Here is a 20,284-nt window from a genome sequence, read left to right as displayed (position 1 = left end):
TATTTTATCATAATTAATTAATTTATTCTTTTCTTTTCAGAAATGAATCATTTTAGGAATAATTGAAATAACATAGCTAGACGGAATCCAACTCACAATAATTTCCAATTTGAGATCTATTTGTTTCAAATCATAATTAAAAACACAAACTGATCAATAAAATTCATATGTTCATCAAGATTCAGAAAAAAAAAAAAAAAAAAGAATAAAGTAATTAACACAACAATAAATTTTAATATTCTTCACATAAGCACAAATGTATAAAAGTTCTAATTAAACATCATCCTAATTCTCCCAAATAAACATAAACATCATTCAAACGCCATCCAATTTCTCCAAATAAACATAAACATCATCTAAATTCCATATTAGATGAGGAAGTACAAACAACAACTTCAACATCTTTATACAATTCCTCCGGCTCTAAGTTAAGCTCCATAATTTCTCTTGTAAGTTCTTCCAACTCTGCTTTCTTTGCATCTATGAAGCAAATAAGAAAAGTTAATTAGTTAAATAGAAACAAATAAAATGATTTCAACAAGTAAAAAATGGCAGATACCTTCACTAACAAATCTTCTTTTTGCCCCTTAAATGGAATTGAGGGAGGAGACACTCAAATTTTAAAATACTCAGCAGTTTTGCCTAATATTATCATTCAAATTAATTTGGTCAATTATAAACTTCTCAGTATCTTTTTCAAAAAAAATCTGACTACATGGAGCATTTTAAATCCGCACGAATATGAATAATAGCGGATTCAGTTCTAGAGAGGACATAGCAACATGTTAATTGTATAAATACCAAAAAATGGATGAAAAAATTTGATCAATTTGTGTATCTTACAAAAAAAAAAACTGTCATGTATGCAAGTTGGAGTATATTATTCAACACTTGAAATTCAAGTATTAAATTTTCAATTTGTACCAAAATAACTCCTAATTCTCTCTGCTTTTACATCCCTCTCTGTAATTTTGCTAGTCAAATTGCAAAAGCAGTGAACTGCTCCTCTGTTTTGAACTCCTGCAAAGTACAATGCTCAATACCAACTTCAGCTTCATAAATTTCTAAATGGCCTAACTATGTTCGGAGTGATTTTAGAACTGACTTAACCAATCAAAAGTTAAGGACTAGTAAATTAGAGTTAATTAATCCAAACAGACAAGAAAATCGTAACCTTACATCATACCAAAAGTTAACATGAGTTAATACTAGGACAACCGCATCAAATAGAAGTCCAACGTTCAATCAAGCTATTACCTTCTGGACCAAGCTGTCTGGGTGGTAAAGAATTGTACATAGGACGTTGATACTTGGCCTCCATAGAGAGCATCTTCAAAGAAATTTTCCGTAGATAATCTGACTGCAATTAGAGATCATTAGAATAAAATGGATCTCATAACAGTCCACTACAGAAATGTAGCTAGCAAGATTCTGATGTGTGTGTTCATGTAGTGGGAGGCTACATGCTGAACCTTTGGGATATAATGGAATATCAATATTTGCAGTTCCCCTCCCACCCAATTTTTGCTTTCTCCCACTCCCCTATTATTTTATTTATTTTTTACACTTCCTTTGTTTTGTACTCACAAAGAATCCCCTACCCTTCTAAATAAAATGAACAATCCAAGAGGATCACCATAATAAGGATGCGCATTTCATCATTAAGGACATACCTGGCTTTTAGCAATAACATAAATCTTGTCCTCAAACCGCACTGCAATTTTCCTGAGTTGTTCTAATCCCTCTAGACCAGAATATGGAAGATGTTTCTTTAATGTCTCCACTCTACACATGCAAAATATTGTATTACCAATTACATCACATCCACAAAGAAGGGAGCTCTCGACGGAGCAGTAATATTAGGAATGTAAATTACTAAATTTTGTAGCAAAGGCAATGATACTAGACAAATAAGAATTCTTAAATGCAATAGGTAAATGATAGTAAGCTACATATTGAAAGAAAAAACACTGACATTTTATTGACAATTCGCTGTCGAGTATCAGGCTGCAAGACAGCTCTCCAATCACCAGCATCTATTGCAGGTTGTTCAACTTGGCCAGTAGGCCTCTCATCGGTATCCATCAGATTCCAACCAAGAACAATTAATTAACAGCTGCAAACATTACAAAGAAAGACTATCAATTGTCAAGATAAATCTAACCCTATAGAGTTAGCCTTAAAATCTCTATTGATTCTACTGCAAATAACCAACAAATTGAAAATTTAAAGCTTTTGATTAAGCTAAAACTTACTCTTAAACTCTAAACCAGCATAAGTTATTTTGATTCTACAGTAAATAAACGTAGCAAAAAAAGAAAAGAAAAATCTAACAATGTTTTTGATAATTTCGTAAAATTATAATTTAAAGATTGGTAAATTAAAAATTTAAAACATAAACCACTAAAGGAGCTCTAAATTAAGAGGGGAAAATCCAAATTTTAAAACCCATAACAGAAATCAAAAATCAAATAAAGGGTTTCAATTGATAAGTTACCCGCTTCATCATTTCCCTTAAAGCAATCAAATTTCTAGAGAGAAAATAATCAGTCAAAGCTTAAAAAAAGATCATTCCTTTTTAAAAAACGCGGAAAGAGATAAAAAAGAACCTTGTGATAATTTTGTTGATGATCTGGTTTCTGGTTTTCAGAAACAGTGAAAATTTCGAGGAAGAAGAGAAACGGAATGAGAAACCAAACGGAAATAACAATTGTGATTCAATGAATTCGGTGTCAATACTGAACTCTTTCATGAGTAACAATTACCTGCGCTGTAGTGTATTCTACCCATACACCGCACCGATGGATAAAATAGAGTTTTCCACAGGAGATATTTAATCTAAAAATGATAATCGCGCTTTAATCTTATTGACTAAAAATTAAATAAAGAATTATTATTTAAAATTTTTAATTTAATTGATTACAAAAATTATATATTAAATATGATAAAAATATAAAAAATTAATTTAATAAAATAAAAAATTATATAACATATTGGATATGATATATATATTAAACATAATAAGAATATAAGAATTTAATTTGATAAAATAAAAAATTATGTTACACGTTAAATTTATATAATTTAAATATTTATCTACTAAAAATCTGTAATATATACATAAATGAATCGATTCTAAACAAAAAGATAAAATTGGAGAGAATATTACGATTGTTAAAAATACATCTAAATTTACTAATAAAATATCTTTTATAATTTTAATTTTACTGGTTGGAAAAATAAGATAATTCTATTTTATTATTTAAATTTATTTTTTAATTAAATTTAAAATTTATTTACTAAAATAAAAAATTATATTATATATAAAATAAAGTATATATTAAAAATGATAATCTACATGTTATGGTTCAGTTGGCTATGCAGACTGAATATATGGGAAGAGTTCTCGAGTTTGATCCTGTTAAACACACCTGCAGCTGTGACTAACCTCCGAGCCAGACAAATTAGGTGGTCTTTGATAATAGGGTCTGGATATCAGCAGTTTACACAAAAAAAAAAAATGATAAGAAAATAAAAATTCAATTAGGTATATACAATATGTATATTTCTTGGGCCTTTTTATCTTTAAAAAATTTTTTTTGAGAAATTAGTCAAATTTAGTGATTTTCTTTCTTTTTTATATTGGATTACTCTCCGGTTTGAAGAATTTGCTGTTTCCTTGATTTATTTTCTAATTGTTTTGGACTTTATTTGAGAATTAATGTTTCCTGTTGGTCCTTTTAATAAATAGAAAAAAAATTAATATTCTATTTTAGTTTGGAAGTAAAAATTAGTTATCTCGTATCTTTTTTTTATGATGGATAATTTATGCTTGAATGAGGTTATACTTTTTTTTTTTTCTAATCTTTAAATCCCAAATTATTTTTTTTGTCTTTTGGTGTATTTCATAGAAATATAAGAAAATGGAAATTATTTCCAATGTATGAGTAAAACTTACTAGAAAGATTTACTTATTCACAGTGTATGAATCCATACACCAAACCGATTGAATAAAATTTTTGAGTAAATATTTGGCTTAGCACATATTTTTGCTAGCATCAAAGATTACAGGTGTTCAATTTATTCTTTTGTCAATAAAAAGATTTCCTAAGATTAGAGGTGAGTATTCATTTTAATCAACTGAATTGGCTCGTATAAAATTTCTCAAGGTAAAATCACACTACAATCTAATAAATTATGAAACCGAATCACACTATTTTGGGTAAAAAAAAAATCGGTTTGTAAATTGATTAATTTTCTCTCTCAAAATCAAATTATAACTAAATTTCTCAAACATCATACCACACTAGTTCAATTCGATTTGACAATTACATCTGATTACAAGAAAAAAATTTCGAACCATTAATAATCAAGCCAAGTATGATCATTTATTGACTATTCTTATGTTACTATTTTTTTTAAATGATCTGAAAAATAAAAGCAAAATCTCTAAAAATCATCGAACACCATCTTCTTGTTCTATTCTATCCTGAGCATCTAGCTTTAAAAACTGTTTTGAATAAACACGGTGACGCCTCTCTCTGGCATAGAGTACCCAGAAGATCAGAGAAACCATTATTGCAGCTGAAACCATGACAAAGCCAATAAAGATCCACCCACTATAGCGATTCAGACCTGGACAATGCTGCTCAAAAATACCAGTAAAAGTTTCGCGGACGAAAGTGCAATCTACTAGCTCAGCTAGGAATGGACTATAGTGATTCAGAGCATAGCTCACATTTGCAGCAAACACCATTTGGTTGTAAAATTTAGGTGTCAAACGACCTGTCGTAATGCAAGTACCATTTTCTGAGACTTGGCATATATACTTCCTCCATTCCTGCATTAAACACAAATGAATTGTTGATCGTTTCAACCTTCAATGTCAAATAGGCTATGCCTGACCAATGAGTTTGCAAGTTCAGCATTGTGAGCTTGCAAGTTTCGATCTCAGTAGAATTAAAATAAACCAACAAATTACAAGGGAAAAAAAAAAAAAAAAAATTACCTTTGATGCATTGGTAAAGTAGACTTCACCAGCAGCACATATCCTCTCTGTCATATCAGAATAGAAAGGATTGCTGAGAATGGGAACTAGTGGACCGGATTGATTGAAATACAAATTTTTAGACTCTGGTGGTAAGTTAGGAGGTAGATTTTTTGGCGGGTCAGTGTTGGAGACGTTGATGAATGAGTTAACGAGAAGAACTAGCTGATAAGTGACTTGTTCACTTTCCGATAAGGTTTGCTGTGCAGTTGCTTTGTCTACACAGGGAAGAATGTCATCTAAAGCTGTGTGAGCAGTTGGGTTTTGAACCCATTCTTCCATTGCAACACAAGTATCTCCAACTACACTGCAATGAGAAGAGGCCAAAAGTGGCTATATTTAGCAATTCCTGCAAATTGTCTAAAATATCAAATCTTAGCAGTTCAAAATTGTACTTACTTATGCAGAATGAGAAATAAGCAGCATAAAATCAATGCACATGTTGCGAAGATCCATCCTATGATAGACAGTCTGAAATTATTAAAGAATGAGATTAACATATATAAGATATAAAGCAACAAAATAAGATGACTTAAAAAAGTGAATAATGCAGCTAAGTTACTTACATGTAAACAAAAGTTTGCAAGCCAAAAATTGATAGCACTGCAAGAAATGAAATTATTTATAAGAGGATACCTAGAAACAATTAATTATCTTTAATTTGTTAGTGATTAGTATGCTTACAGAAACCAAGAAATGCTAAGAGGAGCATGACAGCAGCAACTGTTATCAGAATCACTCGTCTGAAAGACAAAATACTCTAATCAACAATAACAACAGGAAAAAAAAAAAAAAAAAAAAACAGCATGTGGTAAGATTATTAACTTATGAACTCACACAGAATCCAAAACTTTCTGTATTTCATCTGAATTTTTATCAGTCTCTGTTTGAAGAGTAGTAGCTGAAGCATTTATCAGTTTGTCAACTTTGCTAATGCTGTTTTGGATTTTAGGAGGCAGAAAAAATTGATCTACTCCTACTCCTTTTGCAGCAGATAGATACTCTGACACGGTAGTGAGATTTTGGACAGTATTATCTGCCTGATTCACTACATAATTTAGTGTACTTGAACAACTGTTATGAAACTTTTCCTGTCCAATGTAAAGAACAATGCATCCAATACTGAAAAAAGAAGGGAAGACAAGTAGGGTTAGAAACTGTCTTTCTAATATATGCATATGTGCATTCGATATGAAGAAAAAATTGGAATTGACTTACATTGCAGAAATAGTGAAGAATATGAGAAACGTAAGAGAAAGTACATATGCAGTTCTAGAATAGCCATAATTCTTCAGTTGGCAGAAACAACGTCGAATACAGAGGACTAATAAGGTCACAGCAATTCCCAGAAACCAGATTACAGTAATCAGAAGTATCGGAGCAGCAGTATAAGCAACAGACTGCATAAGAAACAGGATTTTATGGTCATCAAAATAACGTTAAGAAAAAAAAAAGTAAAAACAAATAAAGTGGGAATTAAGATTCCATTTGTATAAATTGAAAACTGTCACAATACAGTAGAACCAAGCAAACCCAGAAGAAAAATTTAACTCAAATTCTTGGAAAAGAAAGTTCCACAGTGAAAAGAACATAATTAGTAGACTCTAATAAATTTAATGCACTACCAAAACATTTAGATGCCGATTGAATTTGGTTCCAAGGAAACTCACGTAGAAATAATGTTTTTCACTAATATTCCATCCACCTTTGTAGTACTTAAAATTGTCAGAAGGATCTTTCCTGTGTGTTCTTTTTGCAGCTAATATCATATACTTGTTTTCAGCAAGAAGAGACCTCTTCCTTGTTTCCCATGAAACGACCATGTCGTTATGGGCCTCGTCGACAATCCCTATGTAAAACCATTTCAGATGGTGATACTAACAAAGTTCTGAACAAAACAATGTGCAAAGCTAAACCCACTACTTGAAACATATAGAGTTCACTCGTTTTTCAATTTTATAAGAAAATAAAATAATTAAAGAACTTACCTTGAAGGTGAATCTGAGAAGCTCCAGTAGAGCCTGAAAGGATAGTTGAAAAAATGAGGAGGAAAGTTGGTAGGACAAAAAATGGCACTGATTTGATACACAACATTGTATTTTCTTGTTAGTTTTTGTATCTAAGAAAACTCATATTCAGATAATTGAAGTAATAAGCTTTGATATTTATAGATGTTACCAAAGTGAGAAGGATTCAGCTTTTTGAGCATGTACCTGTTTTTGGCATTTCCTTGTTTGAATTCCTTTTTGTTGCTATATTATGTCTATAAAATATTTTTTATTTGTTCTACTTTTTGTTATTATAATTTGAGCTTTCATGATCTATCATTTGAAATAATTTTAACTGTTAAATTCAATAAGGTTACACTATTCTGCAAATTGGTTTTAACTTTTAACAATTACACAACAGAATCTCAATCTCTTGAATCATTCCAACTTACATTATATTTAAAAGAGAAGTAATTGACAATTGATTGATGAGAATTATATGATGTTCTAAAAATCATAACTAATGTTAGTAGGTTGTCCTAAGTTATGACATCAACCATCATATTATATACATATCATCAAAGGCCAACAGATAACTGTCTAATAGTAGTTCTATGAATCACCAACTTATGTACCAGTTTTCCTACACTTAAGCTTCAAGAACATTGATCTTGATCACTTCATTTGGTTCAATCTTGGGCAGTAATGACCATCTTCTAAAGTCTGAACCTTTTGCAATCAAATCGAGCTCTCTTGCTCTCTTGCTCTATCTAACCATGTAGTTTTCGCCCTTGATGCTTCGAAACAAGACTCCAATATGTTATTTCTGGGAGAATTGCAGTAAGTATTAGGCACCTCCTCGGTCAAACGGATTCTGTTCTTTACTGTCCATCATCTTCTTAGTATAGTTCCTTTTTTGTCTCTCTCTTCCATAGACTATCCACATGATCAAAGCACACATGGCAGAAGCTCCAACAGTAACCAACCCAGCATAGGTCCTAAAACTATACATCCTAAGGCCAGGACAATAATCTTCACTTATCTTTCTGAAAGTTCTCAGAACAAACTTGCACTCTCCTATATCAAGAAGGAGATGATCAGAGGTGTACAATTTGTAACTGACATTCACAGCAGCTGTCATTTGACCATATACTTTAGGTGTTAAGCGTCCTGTAGTGTTGCAAATACCAAATTCTGAAACTTGACAGATATACTTTTGCCATTCCTGCAGAAATGCGTAATTTAGAGAAGAAATAGAAAAAGACTGAGACAACCTCCAGGGCTGAAAATCTCGATTTAAAAACCTCCAATCAGAGCCACTTTAACTGTTTGATATTGAACTTACCTGCGCGACATTGTTAAAGTTCACTTCTGCAGTATTGCAGTCTCTTTCTGTTAAATCAGGATTGAAAGGATTACAAAGGAGGGGCACCAATGGACCAGATTGATTGTGGTAGACAATTCCTGCATTAGGTTGCATGTCCTTATTCGGAACCTCCATGATGTACCTGTTAAGGATGTTGATCACATAAGAAGATGTTTCTTTCGTTGTTCTAATGGTTTCTGCTGTAGTTTTATTGTCCAAACAAGGTAGAAACTGAAGACTTAATGATGCATTAGCTCTTGGGTTTTCAAGCCAGTCATCCACGGCAACACATGTGTCTGCTACCACACTGAAAGTAATTTGATCAAATCGGTTAAATTTAGATTTAATACAGATCAAAAACTACAGACTTCCATTCTTCAAGAGAGAGGAAAAATAGGTTAATTATTAAAAATTTGTTAATTCTATATGCCAAATAATTAATCTAGTCTATTAATGCAATACAAGTAGAAACCAATGGGACTTACTTGTGCAAAATAAGAAATATTCCACATAAAATAAATGTCACTGTGACAAGGATCCACGCTAAAGTAACCAATCTGCAAGATTTTGATTCAAAGGGGAAAAAAAAAAAAGACACAGAAAAACTTTATATAGAAAAAACCCAAGCAAACCGCGGAAAAAGGTAGCAAACTATTTAGATGAAATATATATCACTCACATGTAAATGCAGCATTGCCGGCCAAGAAGTGAAAATACTGCAATCAATTATTATAACAAATATTATGAGGCAAAAATCATAAAATACTTAGAATAAGTAAAATCGAGAGGACAAAATTGATAATCTTACAGAAACCAAGAAATACCAACACAAGCATCACAGAAGCAACTATGTCGAGAGCCAGCCTCCTTCGAGAAAGAGCAAAAGCTAGTTTAAGAATAAAAAATAATAGAAACCTTGAAAATAAAATATTTCAAGAGGCGATTTGCTCACGTAGGGCTTAAAACATTTCGAATGTTTTTTGCATTTGCCACTGATTGGATTTGAGAAATGTTAGCTGTAGCCAGCATCATTTGGTCTACAACATCAATTTGGTGCTTGATATCATCAGGAACAGGAACTTCATCAATTACAAGCTTACAAGCTGAAGAAAGTGTATTCAAAATACTCAAAAATTGGTTTAATATGGATAGAGCTTCCTGCAGAACAAATTCCAAACAATCTGCTATGCTGTCGTTGAAGTGTTCCTGGTTTACGTATAGAACAATACACCCAGCACTGAAAATCAAAACCCTAATCAGCTTAAACTCACTAACGCCCCATTAATATGTTACATTATCCAATTATTTATAGTTGATTAACTAATCATATTTATATAATTTATGTAAGAAATCTTATCGCGATATGTATCAGCTAACAGCTATCGGTTACCAGGGAAAAGAAATTGGTAATAGTCTCTAATAAAGAAAGTAGGTAGATTGATGTATATTACCTTACTCCAGCAGTAGCAAGTGTAAGGAAGATAAGTGAAAGAGCATATGCAATTGGAGAATAGCCATAGGTCTTCTTGTGCCTGCAACAGCAACAACAAATGCAGGCAAAAAGAAGGAATAGGCCTAATAGCACAAACCAGACCACAGCAGTAATGAATAAAGGAGCAGCAGAGAAGGCAACAGACTGCATTATTGAAAATAAATATATCAGTTAATAGTAATTCGGAAATGCACCCAAAAAAAAAAAAAAAGAAACCATTTGTACATAATACCCACATGAGAGGTTTAACCAAATTAATATTTTTTTTCCAAAAATGAGGATATTTTTTATTCTAAGAAAAAAGTGTAGAATGAGAACAAATTTATTTAATATATTTGAAAGAGCAGGTGGAAAATAAAAGATAGAACATAGAAGAAGATGTGTTTCGTTAAAACTGTCTTCTTTTATTTTCCGTCCATCAACACATTTAAAACAGATCATCCAACATATTTAAGCAATTTTTTCTGGTCTAATTATCTGTAATTCCTTCTAGCAAGTTTTAAAAAATAAAGCATGGTGGTGGCAATCATTTTCGAAATATTAATTTTCGGAAAAAACATTTTATATATATATATATATATATATATATATATATACACACACATACATATAATTAACAGCAAGTTAAATGATTAGGAGATGAAGAAATTAACTTACAGCCCAGTAATGGTTATTTTTATAATCCCATCCACCTGTATAATATTCAAAATTCTGAAGAGGATCTTTCCTGTGTGTCCTTTCTGCTGCTAATATAACAATTGTTGAATTCTTTTCAATTCCTTTGGTTCCCTCGAACACCGTATTTAATGAATTTAATGTTTCTATTCCTCGTATTACAGCATGGAAATCTTCATTCTTTGTTCCTGTAAATATATCCAAATAAGCATGCAAATTCAAATGCCATGCACGTGTTACTCAAGAATATCGCAACTTTATTTGGATAAGAAAAATGAATTAAATATGTGTACCTTGGAACTCAAAAGCTTGTGAAAGTGATAGGAAGGTTGAAGAAATGAGAAACAAAGTCGGTAAAAGAAGCAACCATGGCTGAGGTTTGGTGGAGAGCATATTTGTATTTTCTTGGTGGAATTTTTGAAAAAGAAAAAAAGGTTCTATAATTCATGCATAAAATCTGGGGTTTTTGTGATAAAAGGGGAAGAAACATTCCTGTTGAATTATCAGAATGACAAGATGGTTTTTTTCTTCTTTAGGGTAAATAATTACATTTAATTATATGTATCTATTTTTGGGTTTATTATTTATTAACATGTTATATATGAGGTCTAGGATAAAACTGCAATCTGTACAAATTTAAATATGCAATCTAGGCTATGGTCATATAGATTTTGCCATTTTTGATGATAATGGAGTTAGATTTTAGCATGTTCTATTATCAATGGATATACCCATTATAGAAAGGTAATCCAATTTCAATTTATGGAGAAGAAAGAGTTATAAATACGCTTTTGATTTTAGATTTTAAGATATCATTAAACCAAAATTCATCCGCTAATTTTTATTTTTTATTTTTATATCAGGAATTATTTTATTAATTTTAGTGGAACCAATCCAACTGTAAAAGCAGGGATAAACAGCTTTTTAGACCCTATCAAGGGATACCCTTTTCTTGATATGTTATACTATGAAAGATATTATAGTTCAAACCAGAAAGGATTATCCTAACCACATGTACTACTGGCAACAGCACCTAGTTAAAACCAAAAAGGGTTTATTATTATTATTACAAAGAACTAAAAAAAAGGGTTCTTGTCATTTTATATATGTCACTTTCCTTTCTGAAGAAATATCAGGGGAGAACAATGCAAATTGGGATCAGGAACCATTTAACCAAATCGAGTAGCCCATTTCGCTACCGGTTCATTATATTCAGCTTTATTGTAAACCAAGAGTAAAATGGAAGTAACTGTTAAAACCTGCAAAAAATATGATTCAATTCTCCTTTTCCTTCCTTTCTCCCCTTTGAAATGATGCAGGCAATCACAGGTCAACCAGCGGAATTAACTTCTTCCTGATGCTCCAAAGAGTACGAACATGTAAAATGCTACAGTTCATCAAACGAGAATCAATGTACCTCTATGCTTACTTGGGCTGAATGAAGAGGGAAGAGGGGAGAGGGAAGCAAGCCACCATGAAATATAAGGCTAAAATTTGCCTTCCTAACTCTATTGTATCGTATGAATTCATGAAAAATACCAAGAGATACCATAAATACCGCTCCAACAGGCAACTATCTTCAACAGAAATAGAGAAAATTATTAACAAAAGGCGCGAGCAAAATCTAGCATAATGCAATACAAATAACTGTGTATCAATTCAAATTTTCCTATTCCATGAAGTTGCAAACATGAATAGGAAAATCTACATATCGAGCTCTTAGTTCACTAATCTTAGCTGCCAGATGACTAAAAGATGTTTGCTTAATTATTTTGCTCGCCAGTCTTCCCTGTGTCTCCACTGCAACAGTAGAAGTGTGGCAGCTTAACCTTACCACAACTCCTGAAACCAAAAATGTATAGAACAAATTATTCACTGTGGCACTAACATACTTAAAAAAACATTCAAAGAGATGGATCATAGTAGTTTTCAAAATGAACTTGTTCAGTTTCACATCTCCATTTACGTGCTTTTATTATAATTCTCTAAAATTTCCATGTTTTCAGAGCCCTTCCAATCAAAAAACACAGAAAGGGAAAAAAAAATAATAATAAGGGAGTGAGATGGAGCAATGCACTCTAGAGATCACTTGCAAGCTATAGTAGAAAATAAAGAAAACAAAAGTTGCTTCTTAGAAAATCTGACTTTTAGAAAAATTATAAATCGTCATTTTATGGAGATTGAAATTTCTAAGAGTCAGATCAGAGTTGTTTATTTGGCAAAATTTTTTAATGCCAAAGTAAAGTTTCTGCAATAGAGATTCAAACATCTTCTAGTTCTGCAATAGTAATTCAAACATCTCCTAACTACTGAAATCAGATTAAAGTTCACAAACATTTCTCAGCGAGCTAATTTCTCAAAATTTCCTACACCATTGGCAAAACTTACCTGCAACGGATAATCACTGGAATTGGTTTCAAAGCCTTTGGTCCGTTTCGTATGCCTCTCTTGTGGGGAGAAACCTGCATGATTTACAGAGCATTAAATATCACTGATGTATATGTGTGTACATAAAATAAAAGATACAAAGGTTTTCACTCTTCAAAACCATGATTTCATAGGGAAGTTCTAATCACTAGCTAAACAGCCAAAAATTAAAACACATGCTCATAACAGAACCTCTAATGACTAATTATTAGCAAGGCTGCTTTGGATAATTGCGAAAGGAAATAAAAACGGAGACTTTCAAGAGGCCAAGGGCAACCGTCCATGGATTCATACATCTGAACTGCGCATTAGCTACGCAATCAAAATCAGACTGCCAAGAGATTCAAGGATCAATTTAGAAATTTTTAATGCATTTGATATGTAGTTATTCCAGTAACCAGTACTACAAGGAAAATAAAAAGGCAAGAAGTAGAACACCACAGAGAACAATAGAATTTTGGAGAAGCCAAGTCGATCAATCGAAAAGTAAAACTATCAAGTAGCCCCAATCCCAAACCCCAATACATTACCCTTCACTAAAACCCAAAACCCTAGTTAGCACAAAAACCACAGAAAAATAAGCAAAACCCAAATCCTAAATAGCAAGAAACACAAATAACAAAGAATATGCCAATAATAAGAGTAACTATTATGAAAGCAATCTACAATTACCTTCCTTTTTGGAACGGCCATCAGTTCCATGGATCCACCAAAAGAGAAACTCCGGAACCCAAATTCTAAGTTTTTATTATAGTTTCTACTGCTATTATCTGGGGTTTGATCGAACTCCGGCAAAACCATAAGTGGAGGTGCGATCGTGCGGTGGAGCGAACAATCCAACGGAGGTGAAATGGCTGCTGCGTGAATCCATCTCAAGAGCCCTAACGTGCATCCATTATTGCCGCCGCCGGCTTTTAGCATCCCCAGTCTCAACGCCATTGTTATGATGGATACAGGAATCTCAATTTAGGTCTGTGGAGTGTACCGTGATTTTGGCGAAGAAGAAAAGAACAAGTGAAAATAGAATAAAACGACCGCGTTTGCTTTGTGTGGCATTTTCCTTTTCGCGCTATATTTTTTATTTTTTGGGTTAATTATATTTATAGCATCGGAATTTTTCAATTTTTTATATTTTAGTATTTGAATAGGAAAAATTTATAATTGAGGCTTCTTTTATTTTTTTTTGAAATATAATTAATTTGTTTGAAAAATATTTTTCAGATTTTCCTATGTTTAGAAAGTCGAGGAGAATTAATCAATGGATAAAATTTTTTAGTCAAAAGAAAAGTTAAGTTATTTTTAATATGGTTTATAAGTTAAAATTTTTTTAATATTTTTAACTAGTTTTAAATATTCAAAATGAATTATTTAGAAAATGTTTTTCAAGATTTTTCAGAAACAAATGGAGGCAAATGCTTGAATTAATAATTTTTATATAATTAGGTGTATTTAACCAGAATTTCTCATTAAAAATCAAATCAACTGCATGGTTAATATAATTTTTAAAATTTTTTTCATAATAAAACCGGTATTCAAACCAAAAATTAAAAAAAAAGAAATTTGAACTAAATTGCTTTAACGTTGTTTTTTAGGTTTTTTCAGAGTTTTCTCATCCCACTTCCAAATCCAAGACAAAAGATTTAAAACATCAAGAAAATAATACAATAATATTCCAAAAACACATAAAAATCAATACAATCTTGTCATCATTACAATCAAACTAGTGTACAGTTTCTCATATTATTGGAAGAACACACAAAACCTAACAATCAGGCAACCAATATTCAAACTATCCCATGAAAATAGGGTCCTCAGCAGGAATTGAAAAAAAAAAAAAAAAAGAATAATAAAGGAATTGCCATATTAATTAGATGAAGTGGCTGCGTTGATATGAAATATGCGAGCGCAATTATAAACAGAGCAAAAGGCTTGTAATGTCATCAAAAGCAAAAGAAAAATTGCAGCTACTAATGTAAGAAATTGCCAAGAACCAAAAACATAATGTTTCACGAAATTCCCAACTTTAATCTTCCATCTCCCATCGTAATACTTGTTAACATCTTCAATAACCTTATCCAAGAAAGGAACTTTCGTTAACCTAATGGATTTGCTCATTCCATTCCATAAATCTGCAGCTTCTTGATCACTCTTTAGTCTGTTCAAGATTATACCTTTTTCTCTTAGTAACTTGACATCTTCATCAGTATCAATAATCCCATTCATCAATTCAGTGTATCGCGTAAAAACCAATGGTCCTGATGCGTTTGATGCTTCATATGCTACTAGGTTTCTCAAAACCACTTCAGTGTTCACATCTATACTAACTATAGGGAGATAAAAAGTGACCATCTTAGCATCAAAATTAACACTTGAAATATTACCTGTAGTGGGTGAGAAACGAACTCCCGATTTAACAAGATCAGTAACACAAGGAATTGCAATTTCCTCTACCAACGGGGGCTTGTTAGCTTCGTTGTTTTCCTTTTCTGGTTTGGTCTCTTCGTTATCTTCTTCCGCGAAGAAAAAATATTGAACAGGTTGTTTCAAGATTGTAAAACCAGGAAGGTTGGAAAGAATTGTCCAAGGCAGTTTAAGTACAAGTTTAACGGGTCTTGAAAATAGTATCTTTTTAAGAAACCTGAAAGGACCTTTATTTATTTTTGAAATTATTTTCCATATTTCACTAAAAAGATCCTTTATATAGCTTGAATTGCCAGAAGATCTTTCTTTCCCTTGCATGGCCTCCAAATCATCCCCGACCACATCTGTTATCTCCGGCACAGGCGGAGCTTCCACTTTTGGTACAATCATGTCGTACAAGTAGTCTAGCAAGTGAGAACATTGAGAAATTGGAATTTCTTTTGAATCTTTCATCATTTTAAAAGGCGAAAGCTCTTTGCAAAACCCATCAAGCATTGAGAGAAGCATTTCGTCAGCGAATTCTATGGAAGAAAATTGAATTTCTAGAATTTTTCTTAATACAAATAAAGGAATTTGATTTTCAAGCATTACCATATCTCTAAGAATAGCATTATGAGCTGATTTTCTGCCGGCATAATCAACTAAATGCGACATTCTTGAAGAAACACTGGGAATTACCATTCCTTCTCTGACAGCGTAGATTTGCAAGAACTCCAACAAGAACGATGCATCAATAGCCATCATCCAAACTAACATTTCATTGCTGAAATCCAAGAACTTATGGTAACAGGTTCGAATTTTTGGTTCAAGCTTGTTTAAGTGATCTACAAGATTTTCAAATTTGAGGTTGCGCAGTTGTTTTTGAGTTCTTTTTGCAGCTGCGAGCTTATATCTCTCCATTTCATAAACCTCCGGCCGCCAGTGATGGTAAGGGCCGATAGCGACTTGTTGTGGAGTGTAAGAGTCTGGATCTGTAGTCATCAGGATTTTGGGGACGTTGAAAATGGAAACGGGAGTTTCTGTTTCGTTTTCGGATTCTTCTTCGATGGATCTACGAATGTGAATTATCCATAGGCTTTCATCGAAGTTTGGGTTGGAGGACATGATGGATTGGAGAGAAGACATGTTTGTGTGGAAGAAAGTTAGGGTAATGGAAGTTTTCTTTTTTGTTGTTGTTGCAGTTTATTGATTTACTGATAGGAGAGTTAGAGATCAGGCATTTATTGAGGATTAATTGATGTTAACTCCTGTAGTATATTTCAATTCAACTGCAAGAAAAATGAGTTTCTTCTTTATAATAGTAAATGGTTCCATTAAAAACAATTCAGTTTACTTTGATTTTTTAATAATTTGATTTGATTTGATTTAATTTTGATTGAACTTTAGTTATTTTGATTTAATTTAATTTAATTTCATTCAAAAAATAAAAATTATGTAAAAATATAATTATTGTAATTTATAATTAATATATTTTTGTTACATAACTTGAAAAACTCATTGCAAGTCAATAGTGATGATTTCAATCAACTTGATTGATCAATAACGGTACATTTGGCGTTTGAAAGTTTAACCTAAAACATAAGTGGATTTTCAACTCATGTGTAGATCAAGCTTGAGCTTTCCTCCTTTCTACTCAAAAGATAATGTTTTTTTTTTTTTTTTTTTTTTTGACAGCCTCAAAAGGTTATTAAATGCACATGATAAATATGAATAAAGTAAATTATTTTTATATGTAGTAAAGTGGAGCCTGTCTTTAATATTGCTTTAACCTTCTTGTTGTTATCCAAGCATATATTCCACTCCAAAAAGGATTATATATTGATTCAGAAGTATTGTACTTGACTCTACGTTTATCTTATCCTAAGACAATTTATTTATTTATTCTTGGCACTCCTGAGGTATTTTTGACAAGAGATTAATTCATATTCAGTTGTAAGTTATTATAGTTAAAATTTTGTCTAAGATGTCAACTTCATTGCTTGATTCTTATGTTTCATTAGTTTTCAAAAATAACTGATAGAAAAATATTTTCTATAGAAAACATTTTTTTAAAAAAATATTTTTAAATGACTTATTTTTCCATTGTTTGATTGTAATATTGAAAATTAATTAAAAATATTAAAATATTTATCTTATAAGACCATAAAAAATATTAACAATAATACATATTTTATAATTTAAAAATTTTATTATTAAATATGGGAATGATGCAAAAATATATATATATATATAAATTAGAAAGCTGCCGGTAGTAAATGGTAACTGATGTTAGTGACTATGATAATTAATAAATTAAAAAACGGATTAGGTTTGTCATTGTCTGAAAAATATTTTACTCTCTTAAAAATGAAAAGTTAGTTTTCTTAAAAAATGACTAAATTTATTTTTTATCAGAAAAATATTTTCCGTTGACTTATTTTTCTGAACGCTAGAAATAATGAAAAATTGTGAAAATATTTTTGTGTAAGTTATTTTACAAAAACAAACGGAGCCTTATACCATGAAGATAAAATTTGACATGCTTAACTACTAAATCAAGCTGTCTTTGACAAAATTTATTCATTTGCTTGTTTTGTTTATATGGCATTTGATTACCGAAATTCAATTTTATTATGCAATTTACCTTTTTAAGAAAATAGAATTCCATATATATAAATTAAATTATTGTATTTGGATGATAATAAAAGTTTTTCGAAAAAATAGTATATAATTAGGACGAATTAAATGTTACCTGTATAGTTTAAAATGTTTTATTTTCTAGAGTAATCTAATTTTTTTCACCAAAGTACCTTTCCACATATATTTAGCCCAAAAAAAAAAATTTTGGATGGATATACATGCTCAAAAATTTAATTTTTTATGAAAAAAATATCAACTAAATATCAAAGTTCGACTCTCCTATAACATTTAAACAATCATACAGACGAATTTTGATATTTGGCTTTGGGAATTTTCTAGGTGTGATTTAGTGCAACACGGTAGCAGCCTATGCCAAACAGGTCTTAATTTGAACATTTTACATTCTTTCTTTATTGTTTTTTTTTTTTTTTTTTAAGTTATAATTGTTTTCACTCACATGTTTTGTGTGAAAAATTAAAAATAAAAAGAATGTTACATGTTGTGATAAGGTTGAATAGTCTAATGTTGGTTGTTTTTCAATTATAATTAGGTGTCATCAGTGGTGGTTATTGAGTTGATATATGTCTAGAGTACTATGTTTTTATTTGGATTATTGTTATTGTTTTATATTTCTTTTTATCTTAAAAATAAATATTAATAACCTTTATTTAATCAACATAAATAATGTTTTCTTACTATTAGAAATAGTAGAAAGGCTGGAGGGTTGAAAATAAGTAATGTGGGTTACATAGGCAATAAATGCTAAAAGATTAATACTAATCGATCGATTACTAACTTGTTTTCCTTTTTATTACCTTTTATGAATTTAATATTCAGTCGATATAGAATTCTTAATAGCAGTTAGTTCAAACTTCACTCATCCAAAGGCAATGTTGAGGTATTTATGGCATTGGGCATTTGCAATTAACTAAAATTTTATATATTTAATTGTCCCATAATATAGAAATTTCTATCTTTTGTTTTCTTTCTATTCTTTAAGTAAAAGTAAAAGAAAGAGGGTCCATAGGATTGGAAGATACGTAAAAAAAATTGTAATAGAGTTCCATTGTAATGATTATTCCAATTTCTTCATAAATAAGATGTTAAGAGTATCTATTAAAGATTTAATGATCATTGCAAGCTTCTCTTTCGATAAAATATTTCAAATGAAATATAATAAGTTTCTAAGTCACTTTTTTTTTTCTCGTCTTAAAACTTATAGAATAAAAGTGCCATGCTATTATTAAAGTGCATCTGAGCTGTTTAATCCAATTCTTTATTCTGATATTCACCTTCTAAGTTTTTTCTTTTGTACTTAATTATATTTATATCAAATTTTTTATTATTGTTTAGATTTTAAAATGAAAAATGTCCCATACATTTTCCTTTTTTCTTTATTTTTATACCATACCCATAGAGCTAAGCCACAGTAGGCCTAAAGCCGGATCTAATAGGCCATGAGACGTAGGAATTGGTGTGTTGGACGGCAGATTGTTGAAGGACATGCTAGGGAGTAGGGATACTCAGCGTAATGCTCTCTGCCACTTAGAGCCGGCATACGAGATTGAACCTTAAGTGGACTAGAATGAAAATACCATATTCGAGTAAGTCGAGATGATGTCTATATATGCCTCCTTCCACGAAAGATTTGGTATAGATAGGACTAGGCTGTACGGAACATATGAATCTCTCTATTGGAAGTTCTTAATGTCGATTGCACTGATAATAGCTCTATGCTAGAAAGATTTGAAACCCTTGGAGATAAATTAGTCATTGAATTCACATGAGTTGTAATCAATGGGGGCGACTTGATGGTTGTCAATATGATGATATATATATATAAGAATACAAACCAATGAGATTCAATTGTCGTAGTATTATTTGCTGATTATTGATTCAGTTTGGTTGCTTGTAAAATTAGCACTGAAATAACCAATTCTACACTAGTAATATATAAATTACTATTTCTTATTAATATATCAAGCATATTACTAATCATTTTTGTATAAATAAGGAACTGTTAGAGAAAGGTAGAATTTATTTATTCTGTTTTTTTCTTCTTTTTTTTTTTTTTTCTTTTGAGGGGGGTGGAGAGGTATGGGGCCAGACTGTGGATATATGTTATAAATTATACTGAAAGCCCCTAAAAAAATTATGAAGTTAATGGGGCAGTAAACCCACTCAAAGCTTCACTTATATGTTAAAAGTTAATGCATGAAGCATTAATGCAAAACCAGGAACAAGAAACA

General features: G+C 31.1%; 6 protein-coding genes across 8 annotated transcripts; all 6 read right to left on the bottom strand.

The window, feature by feature from the left end:
* Nucleotides 1-206: 206 nt before the first annotated feature.
* Nucleotides 207-2,847, bottom strand: LOC105634788 (mediator of RNA polymerase II transcription subunit 15a). Of its 3 annotated transcripts, XR_016321833.1 has the most exons (6): nt 2,610-2,759; nt 1,976-2,116; nt 1,674-1,785; nt 1,258-1,360; nt 560-642; nt 207-480 (listed from the first exon to the last, which is right to left on the bottom strand). XR_016321833.1 is itself a non-coding variant. In XM_089724291.1 (5 exons), the coding sequence occupies exons 2-5, from the start codon at nt 2,083-2,085 to the stop codon at nt 353-355; spliced, it is 453 nt and encodes a 150-aa protein (XP_089580417.1). In that variant the 5' UTR covers nt 2,086-2,116; nt 2,766-2,847; the 3' UTR covers nt 207-352. The 3 variants fall into 3 exon arrangements, 2 of the variants coding, with proteins under 2 accessions (XP_089580417.1, XP_089580414.1); XM_089724291.1 differs by lacking the exons at nt 560-642; nt 2,610-2,759 and adding an exon at nt 2,766-2,847; XM_089724288.1 differs by lacking the exon at nt 560-642.
* A 1,609-nt stretch (nt 2,848-4,456) lies between these two features.
* Nucleotides 4,457-5,344, bottom strand: LOC149499353 (uncharacterized). Its single transcript, XM_089726120.1, has 2 exons — nt 5,009-5,344; nt 4,457-4,840 (listed from the first exon to the last, which is right to left on the bottom strand). Exons 1-2 carry the CDS (start codon nt 5,327-5,329, stop codon nt 4,457-4,459), a joined length of 705 nt encoding a protein of 234 aa, XP_089582246.1. The 5' UTR covers nt 5,330-5,344.
* A 536-nt stretch (nt 5,345-5,880) lies between these two features.
* On the bottom strand, nt 5,881-6,870 carry LOC105635043 (uncharacterized). Its single transcript, XM_020679674.3, has 3 exons — nt 6,718-6,870; nt 6,266-6,447; nt 5,881-6,169 (listed from the first exon to the last, which is right to left on the bottom strand). The coding sequence occupies exons 1-3, from the start codon at nt 6,868-6,870 to the stop codon at nt 5,881-5,883; spliced, it is 624 nt and encodes a 207-aa protein (XP_020535333.3).
* A 602-nt stretch (nt 6,871-7,472) lies between these two features.
* LOC110009551 (uncharacterized) lies at nt 7,473-11,114 on the bottom strand. Its single transcript, XM_020679673.3, has 9 exons — nt 10,862-11,114; nt 10,551-10,756; nt 9,853-10,037; nt 9,354-9,638; nt 9,210-9,268; nt 9,081-9,117; nt 8,887-8,958; nt 8,381-8,708; nt 7,473-8,260 (listed from the first exon to the last, which is right to left on the bottom strand). The coding sequence occupies exons 1-9, from the start codon at nt 10,959-10,961 to the stop codon at nt 7,883-7,885; spliced, it is 1,650 nt and encodes a 549-aa protein (XP_020535332.2). The 5' UTR covers nt 10,962-11,114; the 3' UTR covers nt 7,473-7,882.
* A 1,032-nt stretch (nt 11,115-12,146) lies between these two features.
* LOC105634787 (uncharacterized) lies at nt 12,147-14,021 on the bottom strand. Its single transcript, XM_012217703.4, has 3 exons — nt 13,668-14,021; nt 12,957-13,030; nt 12,147-12,410 (listed from the first exon to the last, which is right to left on the bottom strand). Exons 1-3 carry the CDS (start codon nt 13,932-13,934, stop codon nt 12,332-12,334), a joined length of 420 nt encoding a protein of 139 aa, XP_012073093.1. The 5' UTR covers nt 13,935-14,021; the 3' UTR covers nt 12,147-12,331.
* Nucleotides 14,022-14,710: 689 nt separating this feature from the next.
* LOC105635042 (transmembrane protein, putative (DUF247)) lies at nt 14,711-16,646 on the bottom strand. Its single transcript, XM_020679610.3, has one exon. The coding sequence runs from the start codon at nt 16,539-16,541 to the stop codon at nt 14,859-14,861; it is 1,683 nt and encodes a 560-aa protein (XP_020535269.1). The 5' UTR covers nt 16,542-16,646; the 3' UTR covers nt 14,711-14,858.
* Nucleotides 16,647-20,284: the final 3,638 nt, after the last annotated feature.

Source organism: Jatropha curcas, chromosome 1, assembly GCF_041381405.1.
Source record: "Jatropha curcas cultivar XTBG-Jc1 chromosome 1, XTBG_Jcur_1.0, whole genome shotgun sequence".
Classification (NCBI taxonomy): domain Eukaryota; kingdom Viridiplantae; phylum Streptophyta; class Magnoliopsida; order Malpighiales; family Euphorbiaceae; genus Jatropha; species Jatropha curcas.
Note: the sequence above shows the minus strand (reverse complement) of the source record. Positions and strands in the feature narration are given on the sequence as shown.